The sequence below is a fragment of the Sceloporus undulatus genome, chromosome 7 (assembly GCF_019175285.1).
Source record: "Sceloporus undulatus isolate JIND9_A2432 ecotype Alabama chromosome 7, SceUnd_v1.1, whole genome shotgun sequence".
Taxonomy (NCBI): domain Eukaryota; kingdom Metazoa; phylum Chordata; class Lepidosauria; order Squamata; family Phrynosomatidae; genus Sceloporus; species Sceloporus undulatus.
The window spans coordinates 27,044,185-27,068,956 of NC_056528.1; the positions used below are offsets into that span (position 1 = coordinate 27,044,185).

At 43.0% G+C, this 24,772-nt stretch overlaps 2 protein-coding genes across 5 annotated transcripts in view; one reads left to right on the plus strand and one right to left on the minus strand.

Annotated features, from left to right (window-relative positions):
* The window catches only part of LOC121937117 (HAUS augmin-like complex subunit 8), a 149,296-nt gene that overhangs the window by 35,732 nt on the left and 88,792 nt on the right, over nt 1–24,772 (plus strand). The gene's annotated exons all lie outside the window — the stretch shown is intronic.
* Nucleotides 2,055–24,772, minus strand: PWWP3A (PWWP domain containing 3A, DNA repair factor). Of its 4 annotated transcripts, XM_042480030.1 has the most exons (15): nt 24,261–24,346; nt 20,079–20,164; nt 19,547–19,671; nt 18,876–18,968; nt 16,470–16,540; nt 13,340–14,251; nt 11,274–11,393; nt 10,258–10,328; nt 9,478–9,554; nt 8,407–8,467; nt 7,470–7,545; nt 6,945–6,995; nt 5,623–6,050; nt 3,710–3,798; nt 2,055–3,080 (listed from the first exon to the last, which is right to left on the minus strand). In XM_042480030.1, exons 4-15 carry the CDS (start codon nt 18,905–18,907, stop codon nt 3,023–3,025), a joined length of 2,046 nt encoding a protein of 681 aa, XP_042335964.1. In that variant the 5' UTR covers nt 18,908–18,968; nt 19,547–19,671; nt 20,079–20,164; nt 24,261–24,346; the 3' UTR covers nt 2,055–3,022. The 4 variants fall into 4 exon arrangements, with proteins under 4 accessions (XP_042335964.1, XP_042335966.1, XP_042335965.1 ...); XM_042480032.1 differs by lacking the exons at nt 20,079–20,164; nt 24,261–24,346 and adding an exon at nt 24,675–24,772; XM_042480031.1 differs by lacking the exon at nt 20,079–20,164 and having other exon boundaries at nt 24,261–24,371.

A 24,772-nucleotide genomic window follows, 5' to 3' on the forward strand; every position in this document is an offset into this window, starting at 1 on the left:
TAATAATAATAATAATAATAATAATAATAATAATAATAATAATAATAATACATATTTGTAAAGGGGAAAAAATCCTAATTGGATCCAGGGGTTTTATTGTCCAGAAAAAGAATCAAATAAAAAAATTATCAGACGACGATGATACAATCGTGAAAATAGTTCGGTGAATGACAACATATACTACTCTGGCTTCAATTCAGATCCTATAAATCATGTATTATTTAAGGGTTAAATGGAAATGAAATGCGGGACCTGTCCTGGAAAAGGAGGACATCTGGTCATTGGTGGAGCCTTTTTGCATTCACTTTGGAGTCTGAGGCTGGGGATGGACGGGGGAGTGAATTTTCTGTGGCTGAACCACTGAGACATAGTGCTGCGGTGCATGCTTGCACACTCTGATTTCATAGAAACAGAACTGAAAGGGACCACAAAGGCCACCCAATTCAACCCTATTCTGCCATGCAGGAACTCACAATCAAAGCAGCCTAAATAGCCATCCAGCCTGTGTTTAAAAACCTCCAAAAAAGAGACTCCACTACACTCCAAAGTGTGTTCCAGCTCTTACCATTAGGAAGTTCATCCTAATGTTTAGATGGAATCTCTTTTCCTCTAATTTGGATCCACTGCTCCATGTTCTATTCTCCGGAGCAGCAGAAAACAAGCTTGCTCCCTCCTCAATATGACATCCCTTCAAATATTTAAACCGGACTATCATATCTCCTCTTGACCTTCTCTTCTCCAGGCGAAACATCCCCAGATCCCTAAGTCGCTCCTCAAATGGCCTGGTGGTTTCCAGACCATTTTGTTCGCTTCTGCACTGTGTAACCAGAGTTAGGGTTACTAGCGAGGTTAGCGTTAGGTTTAAAGTTAGGATTTGGATTAGAGTTAAAGTTACCATTAGAGTTTAGGTTTGGTTTCGATTTCGAGTTAGCTGGGGTTTCTGAGGGTTGAAGTCCAAAACATTTGAAGGAGAAATGTTTGGGAATCACTGTAACACAGGTCAGCGTTGGACACCGAAAAATGCAAGCTGTTAGAAAAGGACTAGCAGAGGTATAACTTACCATCACAGGGACCATCAAAGGCAAACAGAAATCGCACCATTGTTCTTAGATCCCGACTCTAGTACTAGTACTTGAGTTTGCTTTTTTCGCCACCAGCCTCCCCTTCCTTTCCCCCCTTTTTGTCGTGCCTTTTAAGTTCTAACCGTGAAGCCTGGGACTCCCAACTACTGCTCTTCCAATACTCCTCTGGGATGTCTTTTCATCTTCTGCAATGTCAAAAAAGAGAAAGCGAAGCACTTAAAATGTACTCAACTATAAGTCGACAGCAATGTACAGGTAGAAGTACAGGGCAGGTTTTGGGGCCAAGTTTTTGATATGACCCATGAATAAGTCGAGGGTAACACCTAGGGGCATGTAATAAAGGATAAAGCAAAGGAAAACGATGCCAAAGAACTTATTTCTAGACTTAAGTATATAGAATTATTTCCTATATCTTGGCTAAGTCATTAATGAAAACCGATTGCAGTCAAGAAATCAGGAGGCTAGGAAGGGCAGCCGTGACGGAGCTAAGTAAGATTCTCAAAGTGTAAAGGTTAGTATTAAATTAAATACTGAAGTCCAAATCATCCAAGCTATACCATTTTCCATTTCGATGTATGGTTGTAATAGCTAGACAGAGAAGAAAGCTGATGGGGAGAGAATTAAAGAGAATTTGAAATGTAGGGCTGGTTCTGCAGAGTCTATATGGGCTGCGCAAAAGACAAATAAAAGGGTCCCAAAGCAAGTCAAGCAAGGATCTCCCTAAATCCAAGGTGATAAAACTGAAGCTGTTGCAGTTTGGATGTATCCCGGGATGCAATGGAAAAAGAGAATAATGCTCAGCAAAGTGGAAGGTAGTAGAAGACCGCACTGCACATAGATGGACTGAGCCATTGATGTCACAGCTAATGGCGCGAGTTTGCAAGACCTGAGCAGGTCTGCGGATGGCCTGGGCTCTTGAGAGATTTTTCATTCATAGGTTTACCATAAGACAAAGTCAACAGTCTGGAGGGATTGGTTGTAGAAAGTTTATTTTTCATGTCTCAAAAGAAGTTACAGACAGCAATGATGGGGGAAGGTAGCAATTATCTCTTAGTAAGTCAATCACCTCTGAATCTATCAGATTTTAAACACTTTATATAATGTTTTCAACATTTTTGGCATCTTAACTCTATATAAAAGATGCTAAAGATTGATTAGTAGAGGCAATGTCTTGCTGAGAAAGGGGAGGGGAGAGCATTTCCTGTCTAACCCAACCTTTGGGTATGAGAATTGAATGTAGATGGGGTCTGAAAGTAGTGGATGCCGTCATATGTAGCAGCAAAACGTTTTAAAGCAGTCAACTTAAAGGAATTAAGTTCCTTCTGTCTCCACCCTCTGAAAATTGAGGGGCAATGGAGAGAAAATAATAATTCAAGTTTGCTGGCACAAGTATTGTCACTTCCCTCCCTCTGGTTTGACTGATTTGTGGGTTGTATTGACTGATTGTCAGTCCTGTGCAGCAAGGTCTTTGGTAGGGACAGCAGTTGTTTGAAGGTACAGTGCTGGAGGACATGAAGCCGAGGTCCAGCTCTTGCTCTTAAAGACAGGAATGGTGTAACCTCCATCACCCCTCTTTATTGGTTCTTCTGGTTAGGGATGATGGGAGTTAGAATCCAACAATATGTATCCCTAGCTTGCTGCTAGAGTTCTTGTCCTTCTAGCGTACTGTTTGCAGTATGGAACCACATTCAATTATGATCAAGCAGAGGGCAGGAAGCGACGCAGGAATTACATTACATCCTCCTCCTCCTCCAGCTCCCTTTTATGGTTACATAGAAATTTAAAAAAATAAAAAATGTATCATCTTCTGTACAAAATAAACGCTATCAAATTTCTTTACACACAGACACACACACACACACACATGCGCACACATGGACATTAAGGCCTTGCGCAGAGTGGAGAAAGGCTTCCCCAGCTGTCTTCCAGAGTTTTTCACTCTACAGGTTCTTTCTTCTCTTCTCCTCCATAATTTGTTCTTCAAACAGTTTCCTCTCCCTGGAGGAAGAAGGGGGACACAGAGTTGTAAAGACACAACCACCGCAGCAAACCTCTCAGGTAGGAGAATAACTCGTAACATCTAAGATGCTTTTTGAAAGCAGTGGCGATTCTGAACAGGGTGATGTTAGAAAATCTCCATTTCCCTAAGCCAGTAACAGGCTGACAGATGTGGCCCTCTAGAAACCACTGGACTATTGATCCCATCATTCACTACTATCAGCTTTGCTGACAAGAACCAAAGGGAACTGCAGGCCAACGTACCACCTGGCAAAGCGTTGATGTAGAGAAGCAGCATTATAACAACACACACATACACGCTGTGCCAAGGACTGGTACTATTCTGATTGTAAGCTTGTCAAAAGATTTGCACCCAATGGCTTGTGGGCCAGCCCTAGTTCATGGACCACCACTTTGAGCAAAGACTCAAATGATAAATACATTTTGAGAAATGTTAAGAGAATCCGTGTCTCCTTAATAAAAGAGGAAAACTAGTATAATCCAAATTTCAAGAAAAGAGATTCCAACTAAACTTTAGGGAGATTTTTTTTCTACTGTAAGAACTGTTTGATGGTGCAATGGACTGCCTTGGGCCTAAGTCACATCAGGAGTAATTTAAAAGTAGGTACCTGTGGCCCACTGAAGGCCCCCGCATGTATTTCTCTTCTGCCTTCTTGTAGTCAATCTGATCCACAGCTGAAATTGCATATATGATGGCCTAGTGGGGAAAACAGACACATACTTCAGACAGAAGGTTTGCCACATTAATACATAATCAAGTCTGGAATATGAGGAGCGGGGAAGGACCACAGTTCAAGTTCAGTCTGAGGCATTTGTACACAGGCTGTGAACAACCACTGTCCAATACTTTGTCACCTGTCAGGTTGTTGGATGGAGCTTCCAGCATCCCCTTACCACTGGCTAAGTTGGCTAGGGCTGATGGGAGCTGGAGGGTTGCAAGTAGCCCAACTATGTCCAGTGAGCTACTGCTGGTCTCTGTAATGGACTAGTGATCAGACTCAGCACATGGCAACTTCCCAACTGGGCCATCATTTTGGGGAGAGCATTTGCTGTGCATGCAGGACTGGATAACACATGGCCTGTTAAGACATCACTGGCCTGCAACTACATCATCCCTGACTGCTGACTAGACTGATGGAAGCTACAGTCCAATAATATCTGGAGGGCCACAACAGGCTCAACTCTGAAACAAGGGAGGAACCTCCAAATTGGGCAAAAAAGGTGCCCATCTGCCCTAGAGAACTGCTCCCACTGAATATACATCAATGGCTCTGTGGAGCGCCCCACCAACTGCAAGCCTGGTGAGCCCATGCAGCACTCCCTCAACTGTGGAATCTGGGCTTTCTCCATCCCCACTGAGCTTCTGGCAGGTGGTCTAACAACACCAACTCTGGCCTTTGATTATAAAAACTGGTTTGTTAAAATTGCTCTCAATCTGCTTTAAAAGTGTGTTTCAAAAAGCTTTTATTATACAAAAAGTATATTTCTGGTTTTTTAAAAGCTTCTATAATAATGATTTAATTACAGCTTTACGGTTTTGAATATTCAGATTATACATATTTAGCGGAGAGCCAGCGTGGCCCAGAGGTTTGAATGTTGGACTGTAATTATGGAGACCAGGGTTCGATTCCTAACTTGGCTATGAAACCTACTGGGTGATCTTGGGTAAGTCACATTCTCTCAGCCTCAGGGGAAGGCAAAGGCAAACCCTCTTTGAGTAAATATTATCAAGAAAACCTCCCTTAGGGTTGCCATAAATTGGAAATAACCGGAAGGCACACAACAACAATGTATTTATCCAACTTGCTTCTTTCACACACACACACACACACACATATATTTTAATACACTGCTCCCTCGGGTTACGAAAGTAATTCGTTCCGCGGCCGCTTTCGTAACCCGAAAAGCCTTCGTAAGCCGAATTGCCATAGGCGCTAATGGGGAAAAGCCGCGTTTCGTGCGAAAAAGCGCCGAAAAGCACCAAAAATTTTTTTCGTAACCCGAAACAACATTCGTAACCCGGAACAATTATTTCCAATGGGATTTTTTCGTATCCCGGAAATTTCGTAACCTGGGTATTTCGTATCCCGAGGTACCACTGTATTTACTTAGTTCCTTTCTTCTCCTGTCCTTTTTTTTTTAAAAGAATTGGATTAGATTGCACAGTAGTCTATTTGGCAGTCCTGCGTTGTGTTTTATTTTTGTGCAGTGCCATGTAGATTGTTGCTTCCAAATATATAAATAAATGGCTTTTGTGTGAGGCAGTGTGGTATAGTAGTTTTGACTGCTGATCTCTGGGAGACTAGGATTTGAATCACTGCTCAGCCCTGGAGATCTACTGGGTGTCTTTGGGCAAGTCACATTCTCTACTACCAACACCATCACCATCGCTTTTCAGGTCCTGGTGACCTGAATTGTTATTAACAAATATTAAACAAAGAATAAAGTATTTTAAATAAACACTTTTCCAGGGTTCCCTCCCGCTCCTCAAAAACTGCTTGACTAAGCATGTGTTTCTAACCTCTGGAAAGAGGACATCTAAGATTAGTCTGATACTGTCCCCATTGATGTGCTGTACGATCTCAGCATCTGTCTCCTGATACATTCCCTTCAAATAGCTGTACACTTGATCTTGCTGGGAGTCGTCTTCCAGGTACGTCTCAATGTAGGTCAATTTCTGACGGGGACGGAGGAACTTTGTCAGCCACTGTGATGGCTTCTGCCTCTTCAAGATGGACCGGAGGTGCTCATCTGCCCCTTTGGCCTTGATGATGAAGTCCACAATCTTTTTGTTGGCTCTGTTCCTGGCTGCCCGCGTCCGGTCGGGAAGTAATTTTTTCACCAGCCTTGTGGGGGTCAACTCAGAATGAGACTCTTGGACCTCCTCCTCTTCAATCTGTGGGAAGTTCATCTGGGACGCATTCAGGCCTTCTTTCCGAACTGGATAGCCTAGAAAGGAAAAGGTGGGCTTGATTATTACATCCCCTTAAGCCAGAGCATCTCAAGCTATTTTATGTTTGAAACTGGATCCCTCCACCCCACTCAATGTGTCAGAGACTGCTACCATATTTGTGCCCAATGGCTACAATTCTTTCTTTCTTGGAAACTCACCAGGGCTGATAGCCAATGGCTTGTGGACCAGCACCTATTCATGGACCACCACTTTGAGTAGAGCTGCCTTACATTAGAGCAGGTTACTACTTAATTTATAAATCAAAAACACTGTGAACACTCTCAAGGAGAGAGTGCCGTCACAGTTGGAAGTGATATCAAGGGCCATGTAATCCAACCACCTGCCACTGCAGAAACCCTCATCCATTGAAGGAGAACCCACCATTTCCCAATTTGCTGTAGTAGTTTGAATGTTGGCCACCCCTCAGAGATCAGGGTTTGAATTCCCACTCAGCTGGGAAAGACTTTCTCAGCTTCAGAGGAAGGCAGTGGCAAACCTCCTCTGGAAAAAAAATGCCAGGAAAATCCTTGGACACAGAAGCCATCAAAGTGAACTTGAAGGTACATAAGAACTACCACTTTCCACAACAGTCTGTTCCTTTGCTGAACATCCCTCACTGTCAGGAAGTTCTCTAGTATCTAGTGAACATTAGGAATAAAGACACAATTCAAATTAATGCAGGACACTCAACAAATTTCAGGCATTTGTCTCACAGAATAAACTGTAGCTGTCCACTTCTACAATCACAGGAGTGCCATCCCTTTTCCTCTGTTTTTTTTTAATGACAGCAAAGATGAGCCTTGTTGGAGCAAGGACAATTGCCCAAGATCAAGGACAGCGGAGTGCTTTGAGAAGACTAAAATAATAGAGCTTGTGACCTTAATACTTACTCATAGCATCAGAGCAATATTCCAAGAAGGATCCCACAAAAGAACTGCAACCTATATGGGCAAAGAGGAGATTGTGATTTAACTCCCATTTTGGAGATGAGAAAGTTAAAAAAAAAAGTTATAGGGAGCATCTCTGTCCCATATTCATTTTAGAAAGATGAATGTAAGGTTAAAGTGGAGGTAAGATATTTTAGAGATTGCCTTGTGCAGTGGCCTGGAGTACTGGGCGAAAATTCCAGGAGACCAGGGTTCGAAGCCCTACTTGGCCATGAAAACCGATTCAGTAACCTTAGGTAACTCCGATACCTCTGAGCCTCGGAGGAAACCTTGCCAAGAAAATTCTAGGATAGTTACCATAAGCTGAGGTCGACATGAAAGCACAAAGCAGTAACAGTGATGTAGTTTTTGAAGTTATAGAAAGATCCAGATTTTTTCTGCTGCAAAGCACACAGGAATGGCAAAGGAAGAATTTTCTTCTGGCCAAAGAGAGAGAGATGAAGAGCACCACTCAGTGCTTTAACTTACCAATTCTAATCCAGTAGTCCTCTATCAAATTGATGCACCAGTCAATTTCATGTTTATAACTCTCTCGAGCTGCATCCTGGGAGGAAGAGTGGAGGAAAAAAAATGGCGTAAATCTAGACACCTTCCCCTTACAGAAATGACCAGTGCTTCCTGCCTGTACTAGGAGAGAGGCAAAAGTAGAACTAAAGCCATCAAGGATCAGAGTGGAATTGGCCACATGCCCCAAATCAGGGCAGTGGAGTCAGTATGCCAAACCTTCAACTCTGACTCCTTTATTTTTCTATTGTCCAATTCTGACTCCTACATAAACGGCATATATAGAATCCTAGAGTTAGAAGAAACAAGGGCCATCCAGTCCAACCCCCTGCCAAGCATTATATATGATTAGAGTCAGTGTGGCATAGTGGTTTGAGTGCTGAACTATGACTCTGGGGACAAGGGTTCAATTCCCAGCTTGGCCATGAAACCCACTAGGTGACCTTTGCCAAACCACACTCTCTCAGCCTCAGGAAAAGCAAACCTTCTCTGAACAATTCATGCAAAGAAAACCCCACAATAGATTTGCTTTGGGGGTCACCATAAGGCAGAAATGACTTGAAGGCACATAACAACAACAATGTATATTAGTAATAACAAGTGTAGCATAAGGTGTTTCATCACCACTGTGTGAGTCATCAAGTGACTTAAGATTTTAATTCTGAACAAGAAAAATTCCTAGAAGAGTAAATATCACCAAACTAGGCATTTAATGAATAAAAATGTAAAATATAAGTTGAAAAAATTGAATATTTACCTTATATTGTTAAAATATTCTCAATTTTTTATTTTCAAGCTGAAGTCAGTACATTATTGGTGACGTCACCCAAAACTGCTTCCAACTCTATGAATCTGATTCCATGGCCCTGCCCCAAATTCCACCTTTTGCAGCTTTACTTACTATCAGCTTCTTCTTCTCCTCGCAGTCAAAGTGCTTGAGATTTTTGAGAGAGACGGAAAAGCTGCATCAAGAGAAGAGAGGGAAAAACAGGGGTCAATACTGAGTCAAAATTGAGAGAATTCCTCGGCCCTCTGACCTCCAGAACTACAAGCAGGTTTAGCTGTGCAGTGCCAACTCCTTTCATGCAGGGGAATTAATGCAGACGGTAACCATACTTCCTTCTCACAACAGGAGGCGGAAGTATCTTCTGGAGCCTAATGCGGTGTGTGTAGCACCTAATGGAATCCACTGACAAAGAGATTCACAACAGAAATTGTTCAAGTGGCTTTCCTCAACCTAGTGCTCTCTGGACTTCTGAAGCAAAAAATTTGATACGGTTTATAAATTGGCATGGGGGGGGGGGTTTGATGCCAGCAGTACATGGGGTTTTCCCTTTGCTTCTTTCCTTTCTCTCTCCTTCCCAGAGGGCTGCCAGATGTAAGAATTACTTGTGGGAAGAGGCCTTAGAAATCCTGTCGGGGGTGCTTTGACTATCAGTCAGGATGTTTGATTGTGTATTCCTGCATGGCAGGGAATTGTCCCTTGTGGTCTATTCCAACTCTATGGTTCTATGAAATCAAGCCCAGCCTATGCTACAGAACAAGGCCTAAGTCAAGCTTGAGCCCTTTTGCTGGTCTTGAACTCGCAACCTTATGGTTTTGAGTGAGTGGCTACAATACAGGCATTTAACCACTGTGCCACCAGAAGCAATGGCAGACCCACTCTGAACAAATGCAGGCAAGAAAACCCTAAAATGTGGTGACCCTATGTCGGAAATAATTTAAGGGCACAATAAGAACAGACAGTTATGTGGAAAGACTATCTGCTGTTTCTCAGAGAACTGCAGGGACATGGTGTGTCCCTGTTCTCTTTCTGGCCTATTTTCTGTAGCACAAGCTCACAGGCATTCTGGACATCATAACAGTGCAGGTGTGGTTTGAAGAGTCAGAAGGCAATGTTGGAACAAATCCTGTTTTAAAATGGGTGAGAGCGGGGAGCAAAACAACAGTGAATTTGATTTGCTCTATTTACCTTCTGGGTTTGTCCTCCAGGTATTTGTCTATGAAGAACACACTGGCCTTCTTTGCTTTCCGTTTCAAGTTTCTCACCTGTCAGAAGACAAATGCAACAGCTAAATGCCTGGAAAAGGAAACTTGTGTGGATCAGTGTTATTGAAACTGAGGTGGACTATTCTCTCATGTCCTGGAGTAGAGATGCCCCTCCAAAGACTGCAGAGGAGAGCACCTCCCAATTTTTAAACATCAGCCAATGAAGGATTTTTGTGGGTTGCTTTGAGTAAAACACTGTGTTTTACAAAAACTGAGGATGGAGAGAGGCGAGACACTTGCAGGCCGACAAGCTGCGCTTTCCCAGCCCTAGAATGTGCAAGCTATAGTTTTGTGGGATCTAGTTTCCCCTCACGGTGACTAGAATCCTCAAGATCCATCAATGGAAATCTGATGCAAAAATATGTGTGGTCCCTGGAAGATCACTTTGTGGTCCCTGGAACAAAGAGACTCTTGCAGCTACCAGGTGGAGCTGCTCTTCTTCCCCCTCAAGAGACTAGAGAAATGACAGTTGGAATCTGGAGGGAATTATGGTCTCTCACCAGCCACTGGGTCAAAGCACCATGGGATCAAAGAACACTAACCTAGTTTATCTTAAAGCTGTTAATTTCAGTTAAGCCACAGAAGAGAGGTTTACTTTTTTTTCAAATGGAACACAAAAACAAGCTTGTTGCACAAAGAGGGGAATCACACGAACAGATTTGATAAAAAGAAATGTAAGCTACTGTAAATCTTCAGTTCTTACCACAGCAGGCCAGTATGGGTATCTTCGGAGCTTGCACCAAACCACCTCCCCTTCTTCGATAGAACCCAGTTCTGAGGGCACAAAGAGAGAAAGACTGACTGGATAGGAGAATATAAATCTGTATAAATTTATCTTAGAGCATGTCCAAATGAAAGGATTTCCACTGTGAGATTCATAGTCAAAAACTGAATATATTACCAGCAATGAATATACTGGGGCAGGACATTGTACCACTATTCTTTCTTGTCTACATCTACTGTTTACTCTAATGGAATGTTTATCTTATTCAGATACAAATTGAAATATTTTCTGTTTGCAGAGTTTATATAAGCATTCATGTATATAAAAAAAATCTGCCCTGGTGCAGTAGGTGCATACAAGATAGACAAGTTGCTTACCTGTAACTGTAGTTCTCTGAGTGTTCATCTGTGAAATCACGGAGATGGGTTATCTGTGACTGTGCCATCCACCATTCAGAACCTTCTAGAGCCCTTACATAGGCATTTTGGTGGTAGCCCCATCCACTCCTCATGCATATGGGTGAGGTTCCCACCCAAGCTCTCAGAACCGCCCAATTCGGAGTGGGCAAGGCTGCTTCCAAAACGCTCTAGAAGGTTATAAATGGCACAGATAATCCATTTGTATAATTCACAGAGATCCCAAAGAAGAAATATCTTTCTCAATAGTAGGTCTGGCTAACTCTCCATGTCCTTCCTTAAGAACTTGCTCATATTTGAGATCTTCTGGGGAAAACCCTTCTCTCTGTCCCAACACCCGCACAGGTACATCTGATGGGAACATGGCAGACGACCTTCTGGGTGGCTGTCCCCAAGCTCTGGAACTCCCTTCCCAGAGAGGCTAGACTGGCAACCTCCATCTTTATCTGCAGATCAGGCAAGATCTTTCTGTTTCAACAGGACTTTGAAGACCAATTGTTGGATCCTTGATTCACCAGGTCTTCTAATTTCTCCTAGAGTTAACAGGGGAAGGAAAGTTCCTTTCAATACACATCTCACCTTGAGACGAGAGGAAACTGGGCAATTCGTCTTCTTCACTGTCATCTTTTAGAGATGGGCTCAAGGAACTCTCTCTGACAGGACTAAGTTGTAGGGAAAGATCAGAGATAGACTCCAAGTCTGTGGACAAAATAACACCACACTGATTTTCAACATTCTGCACAGATGACACTGAAAGCTAGTTAAGTTTTGCATTTGAAGAAAGAGGCAGACCGAAGAGAGCTATGACACATTATCCAATCCCCTATTTCTCTTGCAGTTTAGGGCTATTTAGAGGTTTACTTAGAGGTGAGTATTTTATATTCTTTAAATATTTATACCCTCCCCTATATCTGAAGAGCTCAGGACACCTGACAATAAAATCAATTTAAAATAATAAACAATTATTTAAATACTACTAATACATTATATTAAACTTGTTATCACTTAAAAACACACAAATTAAACCTCTCCTCTTCACTTTGCTTAAAGTTTATCTGTACTTGATCAGCACATCGAACTGATGTCATGTAGAAGATGGAGAGCGCTTGTTTTGTGCATCTTAGAAGTCTTCAAATAGCTTCGATGAGGCAAATTTGGAAAAGCAAGATCGAAAGTGAATAAATAACGTGCACCCCCAAAATAAACATTTTACACCAAGGCTGAACCAACTATGGCCTTTCAAGCCACCTTGAGTTCTAGTTTTAGAAAAAGGCAAGTTGAAAAAGAAGACAACCCTGATGATAATGATAAGACTAATATTGTTGATTTCTCTGATTATTTTATTTATCTCACACCTTCCTTCCCCAAACTCAAGGCAGCTTGGAGTGCTGTTGGGTTGCGGGTCCCATCAGCTCTAGCCAGGATAACAAATACTAAGGGTTTCCCTTGCTCCCCTTAATGGAGTTTTCATTCTGGGGCAACTTTCCCTCCTCCAGCAGTGGATCAGCTCTGCAGAAATCAACATCAAAGGAGGAGAAGTGACATTCACATGCCTTTAGAAGAGGGCAACTATGGTGTATTCTGTGGGATGAACCCTAAAATTTGTGACTGCCCCAGATTGATTTTGGTCCCTTCTCAACCTTCTCCTAATGGCAAGAGCTGTTCAACAGGGGAACAGAACACACTTATTGGCAATGGCTCATCTTCATTTCAGGTTTTAAATAGGTTAGATGTCTACCTCTCAGGGGTACTTTAATGGTACTTTTTTTACCTGTACTAGCAAAGGGGATTAGATGGCCCTTGGGAGCCCTTCAAACTCTGACTCTATGCAAATTGCAACCAAAATCATATCGGGTCCCAAGCTGATTATTCTTCCTTTACACTATCATCTCTTATACAAACTTTGTAAAGCTAATGTGCAGCCCTGCATTTGTTGTCAGCCTGCAGCTCCTGTCAGAAGCGTCAGGATGGAAGTTATGGGATTCCTTACTCTTATTATTACATACCATTATTAATTGACCCCCACAGGACATTCAGCCAACCTTATAGGTCCTCCCTCCAAAAATGAAAATCCTTCTCTTTTTGAATCAGACATATAGTTGGCCCTCCGTATCCACGGATTGAACATATAGATAGATATAAATTCCAAAAAGCAAACCTTGATTTTGCCATTTTATATAAGGGACACCATTTTACTTTGCCACTGTATTTGATGGAACGTCAGCATCCACAGATTTTGGTATCGACAAGGGGGGTCCTGGAACCAAACCACAGTGGATATCAAGAGCCCACTGTATTATACCAGGGGCAGGCAAAGTATAGGCTGTTAGCCATGTGCAGCCCCACAGCCATTCTAGTGGCATCCTATGCTCAATTTTTTTTCTGTTCCTGAACTCACAGTGGTGAAAACACATGGGGAAGTGTTTTCGCCACTTTCTGCCCCCACACCCTGGCCAATCTGCACCCATGAGAGGCCTTTATTCAAAACAAGGAATGAATCAGAAGGTCTTTCCTGGGCTTAAAATGGCCCGGGGGGGGGGGGGGGACAAAACAAAACCAGGGTGAAAATTCCACCCACAAATTTGTGCAGCAAGGGAGCCTAATGCAGCCCTTAGCCTACCACAGTTGTCCACTTTGTACTATACCTCCTTCAGCATCAGATTGTTCTCCATCCATATTCTGGCTTTCTTCTCTCTCCCGTTCTAAAACTGATCCCTCAGCAGGCCCCGATTTTGAGTCCTCCAGGCAAAGCCTGCGCCGTCTTTTCAAAGAAGGAGACAAAACCGCATAGTTCTGAGTGGGAGTTCCATTCGAGCCCTCGGGATGTTGATGGCCGCTGGACACTCTGCTGTATTTCCTATGGGGAGTCTCTCTTTCCTTGGAGAATTCACTTGCCACCAAAGCACCTTCAGTGGGAGATGCTGACAAAGTCTTTTGTGGCCCAGGCCTCATGTCTGCCTTCTTGCTGACTAGTGATGATTTGGAGCAGGATTTGCATGAAGGAGACACCGCTGGGGTGCTGGTACTAACTGAAATTTCCAAAGGGTGGAAGGAGGGACTGCCTGCAGCTGGATGGCATTTCACAGCCTCCTTTGAGGAACAGGTTGATTTTCTCTCCACACAGGTTCTGGGTGATGATTGCAGTTCTTTCCGAGATGTTCCTGCCCTTTCTGCTTTGGAAACACAGCATGTTTGACTTGTGAACTCCTCATCACCTGAAGGGCCACACCATGTAGATTTATGGTTCAATGAACTCGTGGAACAAAAAACACTTTCATTTTGGACTGCCGTAACCTCACATGGGATGGGAGTGTCACTAATTTTCTGCTCTTTCCCCCTCTCTGGTGGGTCTTTGTGAGGGGAAAGCCACTGAGTAGTTCTAAGAGACAACCAAGCTTCTTCCAGGGTGTCTTTCTGGATTGGTAGCTTTTCTCTCTCTTTCAATGGAGAAGCAACTCCAGATGGTGCGACAGGTTCCAAGAGATTCAGAGCTTCCCTCAGAGCTCGGCGGTAGATCACCGCCTCGACAGATTTGCAGCTTCTCTTCCTCTGACCTACTGAGAGAAATGTTAGCCATCCTTTGAAAAAGAGAGAAAACTGTCTCATCCTGAACCAGACCTTTACTCCCTATTGCATGGTTGTAGAAATCATGGTCCTCCATCTGATGTTGGAATTCCATCAGTCCCTGCCTGCCTGGCCAATGATGAGGAATTATGGGAGTAGCAATTCATTGATATCTAGGGGGCTGAAAGGTCCAAACTTTTGGCCTGCACTGACTGGGAATGGCTTTCTAGGAGTTCAGAGGTCTCTGCTGAGACTCCACAGATTCAATCTGGGACTTTCTGTGTGCAAAATAACTACTCTACCAAATGAACCATAACTGTCCTTATATTATAGTGGCATAGGTAGAGAAAAGGCCAATCCACTGGACCTTCCTATTATTCTACTCTACTAGGCAACAATCTTTGTAACTAGGAGCTAGTACTCAAGCTCTATTTTATTTTCTTATTGATTCCACCTCACTAACTCTTCATAAGTGATTCAGCATGGTACAATGAATCCCTGCCTAAGGTTTGGAAATCCACTACATAACCTTGGGCAAGTCACACACTCTCCATTTCAGAGGAATGGCATGGCAAAACCCCTCTGAAGAAATCTTGTCAAGAAAAACCTTTGCTAGGGTTGCCATAAACTAGAAGTGACTTGAAGGCACACAACCACCATCACTACAAGAAAACTCCTCTTACAATCCCTGACCACTGCCCATGCTGGTTGTAGCTCCTAGTTCAGAACATTCAGATGGCAAAAGGCCACCGTTTGAAAGAACCTGATGTTATTATGTCATATTTTCAGACCAGCTTATATAAAACTGGCACCTTCCAGATCAGTAAGAATGCTATATTCATATCCTCCAATCAACATGGGTCTGTCAGATGGTAGAGGGACTACTGGCCAATTCAATTGGAAGGTGGTAGGCTGGGGAAAGGCTGACTGACATTTTGGTGGCAAACTGTCTTAAGATGGCTATGCCCAGAAAAGTCGGCCTTGAAATATGTAAAGAAATATCTCTGGAGCTCATGGATGTGACTGTTGAAGTGAGGAAGGATGTAAAGAGTTTGGTTTCTCAATAGATTTATATCTGTCTTCCTATTCCTTTTGGATCATTTTATCTTATGACCGTCAACTGTTATTAGAAAATTAAGTTCTTCTTCATGGTCTCTAGCACAGAGTGGACAAGTGTGGTAGGCTAAGGGCTGCATTAGGCCTCGGCAACATTAGGCAGTTGTCCACTCTGTGTGTAATCTAGTGCATCATTCAGAACCTTCTAGAATTATTACATAAGCATTTTGGTGGTAACTCCAGCCTGCTCATGCATTATACCAGCAAAGCCTTTGACTCTTTTAAGAAGATGCCTGCAACACAGATTGTTCAGATAGCCTCAGGCGGTGGTCTTCTACCTGAACAAGCAGGGAGGCTTGCACCCCGACATCCTCCATCTCTTGATGCAGCTCTGGGACTAGGGCATTTAGAGGGGCATTCTGCTCTCTTCTATTCTTCTACTGGGAGAGGAAAACACTCTTGTGGATGCCTGGAGCTAGGTTCCAGTCTCATATCCTTTGTAGGTGCACACAGGCATTGCTTCACACTATCTTCCAGAAAAGGGTCAGTCAGTTGTGGGTTTGTTCATGTCTCTGCAGAACATGTGGTGAAACATCTTCTGCTCAAGAGGTTCAGTGACAAGGGGCTCTCTATGAAATGCCTTCCTGTTCAACTGGAATGGACCCATCCCACACATATTCCCACTAATCTCAAGATAGTCATGAAGATTCAACAAGATAAGGCCAGGTGTCCTGCCTTTCCTTAGCTTCTTAGATGTTGCTACATCATAGTTCCTGGAACTAAGGGTTTAGGTGGGAAGTGTGCTGGTATAGTGTGCAGCTGAGGGTGAGGCTATCTCCAAAATGCTTATGTAATAGTTCTAGAAGGTTCCAAATGATACACGTCTGAGTTCATACATGACAACTCAATGAACTATAGTTACAAGTAAGCAGCCTGTCCTTGCTTTCAGCACCTTAGGAACAAAACCTGGTAAGTAATGGAGTCCGCTAGCAAGACTCTGGCACTGTTGTTTCCCAACAGAGACCTCTTTTTACTCAAGGGTATCTATGCGCTCCATGCATGGGCAGGTAATTTAGCCATGCAGGATGAAGCTTTATCTGCTGCAGCAAGCATGCACCAAAAGACCTTGAAATAAATTAAAAAAGCAAATTATACCTAACTTGGAGGCAATGTCTTCGATGGTTTCCTTCTTCATGGGTTCCACAGCAGTACAGCGTACATTAACCCTTAAGGGGAAGAAAAAAGTGAGAGGGGGGAATAATTCAGAAAACTGATTCTGTGGTATCAGTTGGCATTCAAAACATGTTGTAGGGACATAACTATCAACAATCATTCTTCTTGGTAATAACTATTCTATTGATACCAACATTTTGTAATGTTAATATTAAGTAATGATTTGTAATACAATGAACCCATGATATGAAAATATGTTACTTATACATTCCTTTTGTGGTGTAACTCTATTTTAAGCTAATTTTACAGTTATCATGTTGCCGCTTCACTGCAGTGTGAAGGAAGACTATTTGTTGGTTTAAGGGCTGGGTGCGTCTTCACATTCTGCTGAGGCAAGATGGACACAAAGAGGTGTTTTGTGCCATAGACATACAAATATACAGAATTAAAATGCATTCATTTAAATAGATGATTTAAAAGTTAGTAACTTTTAATTTAAAAGTTAGGAACTTTTTGTAACCTTAACGATAGTAGAGTTATCTTTCAACTTTATAACTATAATGGTATGTAATTTTTGGATGCCAGCTCGGAACTGTAACAAATCACTTTTAAAAGCAACTCTTCAATTTCTGCGTGTGAAGTTAACAGCACTAATTTGTTAAAAGAAAATCAAACCCTCTGTACATCTTCAACAAACACTGTGAACAGAAGCATATTTAATGGTGTGCCCTTTTTGTTGATTTTAAAAATGGGTTGTCTTTTAATGAATTTTAAATGTTTTTAATTGTGTTTAATTGAGACAGCCTTCTTCTCTGTAAGTGCTCCTACCCCACGGATCTCCCTCCTTCTGGGAAGCAGGCTGCCTTCTCTGAGTGCTTTTTCTCTTTTTGGTGCAGTTGCCAGGCAAAAACCTTTTTGTTCAAACCAGAGCTTTTTAATGAGTAATAACTTGCAGTGAGCTTTTAAATGGAGTGTGTGGGTGCTCTATTCTTAATCTGTGTTTTTTAAAAAAAATTGATATATATTTTAATATTTTCCTTGCAGTTATTAGCAATTTAATTTTTATTATTAGATTTTTCAGCTAATATTGCTTTCACTTTGTGAGCACGCCTTGGGTCCGACATTCTGAGGAAGCATATAAACGGATTAAATAAAATTTAATTGGCCATGATTCTATATAACCTACTTAGCTATATAACCACCTTAGATACATAGGCCTGTTACAGACTGCCAAAATAAAGCTGCTTCGGGTCTCTTTGGAGGTATGCTGTTTAAATGATGTATGCATCCTAAGAATCCGGAAGTTGCACCAAAGCTGGACTCCAGTGCTTAGGAATGGAGTGTGGCTTTGGCGCGACTTCCGGACTCTTAGGACCCATGCATCATTTAAATAGCATACCTCCAAAGAGACCCGAAGCAGCTTTATTTTGGCAGTCTGTAACAGGCCATAGTATGTTAGATATATGGCTAAGTATGATCTCCCAGACCAATCATCCCAACCCATGTTTACTGGGCAGCAGCTGCTGTGAGCAGCCTGAGTATGTACTTGTCGATCAGGAAGCAATTGACTGATGTTTTCATACCCTCCTATGAGTGATCTGTCACAAAGCAGTGTTCCATTCAAAGATCAATTATGTAAAGGGGTGGTAGAAACATTAGTTAGCTGTTTCCCGATCAACAGGAGAACAGACCTCCATTGCTCACAGTTACTGCCTAGTAAAACATGACTGGGAAACTTTCACAGTTCCTAAATATTCCCTAAACGATTACATATGTGGAGATCATTAATACCAACTAGTCATGAATGCATAATTCTAGTTTACACATTCCTAACTGTCTTAGTATATCCTGGCCATTGTTTTTAGAATAATTTTTACTGTATTGACATTTTTGTATAGCTTTTAATTTGCACTCATTTTAATAATTTGTAAGCCACTTTGAACACCTGAACCCTCTTACCCCTGGTAGCCTGAAAAGGTTACCTTTTTGGGCTACAAGTCCCAGCTGGCCAGGGGAGTTGTGCTCAAAAGAAGTCACTTTTCCAAGCTCTGGCACTCACAGAATCATAGAGTTGGAAGACATCTCAACCGCCAGCTAGTCCAACATTTTGCCATGCAGGAAGGCTCCATCAAAGCATCCCCAAAAGGTGGTCATCCAGCCTATGTTTAAAAATCCCCCCCCCCAAAAAAAAGACTCTGCTACTCTCTAAGGCGGCAATGTACTACTGCAGTGTCAAACAGCTCCTACTATGAAAGTGGGCAAGTCTAGTTTCAAAAAGAAAAGGGTGGAACTGCAGCTCTTACAGACTCAGTTGCAAAAGTCAGTGATATCTGTCAATCAAAAGGGCTCAGCATTTGAGATGTCATGGTGCGTGAAATGAAACTTAACTGTTTCTGCAGACACAAGATTTCGAGGTGCATGGAAACAAACTCCCCCCTTCAGATTCATCTGCCTTCTGGAAGTCTGGCTTCTAGGTAAAACCTGAAGGATGAAGAAAAACATAAAGAGTTCTGCAGTTTCCCCCCCAGGAGTGTTTACAAGTTCAGATTTAAAAAGAGAAAGAGCACAAAGGATGGTGGCAAACACAGGCAGAATGTAATGGAAAGGGATGGTGGTGGTCATCCGCTGCTCAAGAGGAAAAATATATGTCAAGTGAAGATTCTCCAAAGCCAGCCAAAGGCCATGAATGCTGTAGTCAGGATGCGTGTGGTGACCAAGGGTTAACCCAACCAGGAGCTTGTCTGTTCCACATATGCTGTACAGAGAAGCCCTTGGTATCCACTGGGGTTTGGTTCCAGGATCCCCGTTGATACCAACATTTGTGGATGTTCAAGTCCCATTATATATAATAGAGCAGTAAAATGGCTCCCTTTATATAAAATGGCAAAAATCAAGATCTGTTTTTTGGAATTCATTTTTAAAAAATATTTCTAAACTGTGGGTGATTGAATCCGCGGACCAAAAAATCTGTGGATGCAGAGTCACACTGCTGCCATATCTGAAATGGAAATGGAAGACCAGAGGGAGGTGGAGGGACAGAGAACAGTCAAATAAATCACCTTTGCTGGCCACAATCGCTTCTTCCATTTGCAGAGGACATACTCTCCCTCACTCATTGCCATTGTTCATGGAGCAAAGAAAGGCATCAAGGTGGAAGAGATGTGGTCAAGGTTTCTCAGGTACCCTGTGTGGCAACACAGACAGTTGGAAAACATCAACTTTAGTAGGATCAATAGTCACATTATGCAACTCTCCCACTGCAAAAACAGTTCAAAACACATGATGGCTGGCATCCTGTTAGTGGCAAATGCAGGTGCAAATCTACTTTATATCTATGTAATTTTTTGGTCAATGCAAAGGTTAATATTCCCCTTATCTCCCCAAGATTTGAAAGAGAACTTCTGGAAAATGGAGCACAGATTGCAATTAACTCCATTAAACATTGCTAAAATTTATGATACAAAATCAAGTTGAGTTGGAAATGCCACCAGTCTTGAAAGTTAGATTTGAATTAAACCCAGAAATTTATTTGCTAAATATGTTAAATACATTACCCCCCTCTAAAGAAAATAAAATGGTGGAGAATCTTACTGTTCACGGTCTCAGCAGCAAGATTAATGGTAGCGCAATTATGAAATAACGCAGAGCTCCCAACGTTAGATGACTGGCTTTTGAAACTGTTTGACATGCAAGAGATGGACAGATTAACCTCATATAGAAAAACAGAGGAAGAATGGTTTCCTGTAACAGAATTTTGCAAAAAAAATGATGGCAGTGACAAAGCAAGTAAGAGAGTTAAGAGTGAGAGATATTAAGAATAAGAGATAGAGGGGAAATAAGGAAATTAGAAGCAGGAATTGGAGCTGAGGGTCTCTTTGATGGAACTATTACGATGAAAAAATGACATATAATATTTACTTTGATAGGTTTCAATGTCAAGTAAACTGGGGAAGTTTAATTAGTAAAATATTAATTTTGTAGTTTAAGAGGTATATTGGTTGATATAACATAATGGAGTCGGTTAATTCTAGATATGTAGGAAGAGTAAGGAAATGTGAATTAAGGATTTGTATATGATAATGACTCTATAGGTCCCCCTTTTCCTTTGTCTCCCGCAACAACCAAACCCGCTTAGCATAGAGCTGCTGAAGCACCCTTCCTATGGCCTTTTGTGCCTTGTGAAGATTTGGGGGGAGGGATGGGAGAAGCATCTGGCTACATCCGTAGCGAGACACAGAATGAACCATCATTGCTGAGACCTCCAAAGACTTCAGCAGATGATGCAATTATTTCCTATATGGCTAGAGGAACGGAGCTTCTCTGCAATCCTCCCCACTCCTGCCAGGCATGGAATGACTATTGGGGGGGCTTCAGTGGTCCTATGCAAATACCAGGGTGTGTGCGAATGCAGAACTGCTACCTTATAGGGCCATATAGATTTCCTTCATATACATGGAGGGCAATGAGTATAAAGTAAGTGACACTGAAAATGTCGAGGGATAACGTCTCCCATCTGCCTTAGAAGCACTGCCAAATACAATGCTTGTTGGACATTAACGTCCACTAATTTGGAGAGCCATATATCCCCATCCTGGGAATAGAAGGGAGTTCCTCATTATTCCTCCTCAAGACAACCCTATAAGGTAGGTTTGACTGAGAAGGAGGCAGAAGCAACTGCTTTTTATATCCTGCCTTTCCCCCGAGTCTCAGACGCAAGCAAGCACGTACAAAACCTAAAACAATTTGGCTTAAAAATCCACACCATACAAGTTAAACTTGACTGCAGAGTGAAAGTTGGAAGCAGAACCCTTTGCCCACGAAGTGCACGAAGCGATGTACTACGGGGCTGGACTACTGCCAGGGGTTGTGGCTGTGCTAGTCCCACACAGGAACTTCAAGGTCTGCACTTCCATGCCATTCTCCTCTGCGCCACTTTTCTGGATTGTGCTTTTGTTTGTTTTGATGTTCAAAATGGTTCCCGACAGCAATCTTGCCTTCCCTTGGAATGGGGCCATTTTAGAGATAGAATAGACCAGGAGATAAACCAGAGGCTTTCTGTTTGGCAGAGGAGCCTCCTCAGGACCTACAATGGTCCATGGCAGCCAAAACGCAGCAAGGCACCTGGCAGACAATTAGACAACAATTGGGGGCAAAGGGCCTTTTGAAATTTTATGGCCCTAATACAAATAAACAACACCAATAATAACATGTTACCCCACTCTCGATATCCTTCATTATCCATTCCTCCTAGGATCAATGCAAGCTTCTGTTTTAACATTTAAAGCCTACACAACCTAGTTCCCCGTCCTCTTATCTTCCACCCTTATTTCATTTACCATCCTCTTCAAGATTTGGTTGTAGGAATCAAGGTCCGCATCCAACCAAAGATCCCATTCCTTGGTTAAGCTCCATCCGTTTTCACAACCTCCCTGTATGTTTGCAACCTGCTCCTTTGTGCAATATTTTAAAATCTCAATTAAGAACTGCTTTGTTTTCTAAAGCATTTGGGATATTTTACCTAGATAAGTGTTTTTATAACTCTGTGTGGTGCCCCTCAAGTCTTCCGACTTATGGGGACCCTGAGGTGAATTTATCATAAGGTTTATTTGCCAGGTGTGTTTCAGAGGAGGCTGTCATTGCCTTCCTCGGAGGCTGAGAGAGTGTGACTTGCCTAAGGTCACCCAGTGAGTTTCATGGCAAAGGTGGGACTCGAACTCTGGACTCCAGAGTTGTAGTCCAACACTCAAGCTACTACACTATGCTGGCTCTCAATGCTATACTGTACAGTATAATTTTATTATCCCTTCCTTCCTTCTTTCCTTCCTGCTGTTCCTCCCTCTAGTTAACAATAGCAATAGCATTTACATTTTTATACCACTTCGTAGTGAACTAAGTGAACTAAGCATTCTCTAAGCAGTTTACATTATGCTGCCCCAGCACTTTAGATTGTCACCTCTGGTTGTTGTACCTGAAGTGCCACATACAGCACGTTAATGGCAATACAGTGGTACCCGGATACGAAATCACCGCGTTATGAAATTTCCGGGATACGAAAAAATCCCATAGGAAAAAACTGTTTCGGGTTACGTTTTTTTTTTTCAGCTACGAAAATTTTTTGGTGCTTTTCGGCGCTTTTTCACACGAAATCGGGCTTTTAGCGAGGCGCCTAGGCTTTTTCGGCTAGCGAAAGATTTCGGGTTACGAATGGCGCCGCGGAAGGATTACATTCGTAACCCGGGGTACCACTGTATATGGGCCCAAACAGACAGGCCAAAAAAGCTGCTTCCGGTCACTTTGGAGGTGGGCTGTTTCAATGACACAGCACTTAAGAGGCCAGAAGCTGCACCAAGCTGTGCTCTAGGCGCAGCTTCCAGCCCCTTAGGAGCATGCACAGATATAAATCATAGAGTTGGAAGAGACCGCAAGGGCCATCCAGTCCAACCCATTCTGCCATGCAGGAAATCCAGATCAAAGCATCCCTGACAGATGGTCATCCAGCCTCTGTTTAAAGACCTCCACTACCCTCCGAGGGAGCATCTTCCAGTGTTGGAACGCCCTTACTGTCAGGAAGTTCCTCCTAATGTTGAGGTGGAATCTCTTTTCCTGCAGCTTGCATCCATTGCTTCGGGTCCTAGTCTCTGGAGCAGCAGAAAACAAGCTTGCTCCCCCTCAATATGACATCCTTCAAATATTAAACAGGGCTATCAATCACCTCTTAACCTTCTCTTCTCCAGGCTAAACATCCCCAGCTTCCTAAGTCGTTCCTCAGGGCTTCATGGTTCCAGGTCCTTGACCATTTTAGTTGCCCTCCTTTGCACACTCTCCAGTTTCTCAATGTCCTTTTTGGTGCCCAGAACTGGACACAATATCTAGGTGGGCCTGACCAAGGCAGAATAGAGTGGCACTGTACTCTCTTGATCTAGACACTATACTTCTATTGATGCAGCCTAAAATCGCATTGGCCTGTTAGCTGCTGCATCACACTGTTGACTCATGTTCAACTTGTGGAGCAGTGCGTAAGCAGGGCTAGGAAGCTGTTGATGCCAAACCTTTGCCCTCGACGCCCCTGTTTTCCAACATTCATAGGGATTCAGTAATCCAAGTCAAATTGTTCTAGCAGTCTAGGCAACCTGGAGATTCATCTGCTACTATTTACTACAGTCAATGTGGCATACAGTGGGCCCTGGTATCCGGTGGGGCTTGGTTCTTGGTCCAAAAGCTTAGGTCCCATGAAATACAATGGCATCCTTATAAATCATGTTGTTGTTGTTGTTGTGTGCCTGCACTCATACAAACCTAAGGCAAACCTTATCATGGGTTTGACTGGCAGGTTCCTTCAGATGGCCCTTGCCATCCTCTTGAGTGAGCGAGAGAGTGTGACTTGCCCATTGCAATGACCCACATATATGACACGGGCGAAAGCAAATGCGACTCCTGGCATGGGCACTGCAAAGATAATCCGTTTGATGCCACTTTAATTGCCACAGCATGCTGTGGAATTTCGGAATGGTAGCAGCAGTTAAGGACAGGATGTATAATTTATATCTGTCCACACTGCTTTAACGTGTTGTTTGGCTCTTTGCTATGGAATTCTGGGATTGGAGTTTGTTTGTGGGCCAGGGCCCACAAACAAACTCCAACTCCCAGAATTCCATAGCAAAGAGCCAACAACACGTTAAAGCGCTGCCAAACCAGGTTTTTTCTCCAATGTGGATAACTGGAATACATATATCTCAAGGAAGGCTTACCTGACTTCACCTTTCATCAATCTACCTCAGCACCCACTTGGGCGAAAGGCGGCCTCGAACTCGCCGCACCCGAAGCCTCTGGCCTCTTCTTCTCCTTAGCCGTTGCTGATGACGTCACCACGCGGCCCCGCCGCTTTCCCTCAATAGTATCCACCGCAGGCCACGCCCCTCGCTCTGCCTTCTCTTGGTAATGTTCAGCACGAAGCCACGCCCCGCCGTTCTGCTCTCAGTAATATTCACCATGAGGCCACGCCCCTCCTCTCTGTCACTACGCGCCACGCCCCCTCATTCCGACTCGCTCAGTATGTTCACCACGAAGCCACGCCCCCTCATCCCTCCTCTCCTATTACTCTGGGACACGCCCCTCCCTTTGCTATGGCCTAACAACAAAACCGTAGTCACGCCCCTCTCTTCATCCCCAGCCCCTCTCTCTCTCTACCTATTTCCTCGGATACAGTCCAGTCCCCAGCTGAGAGAGAGAGACGTTAGCAGAGATGGTTTTCTCTTGGCAACATCTTTCCCTTGCTTTGCGGAACA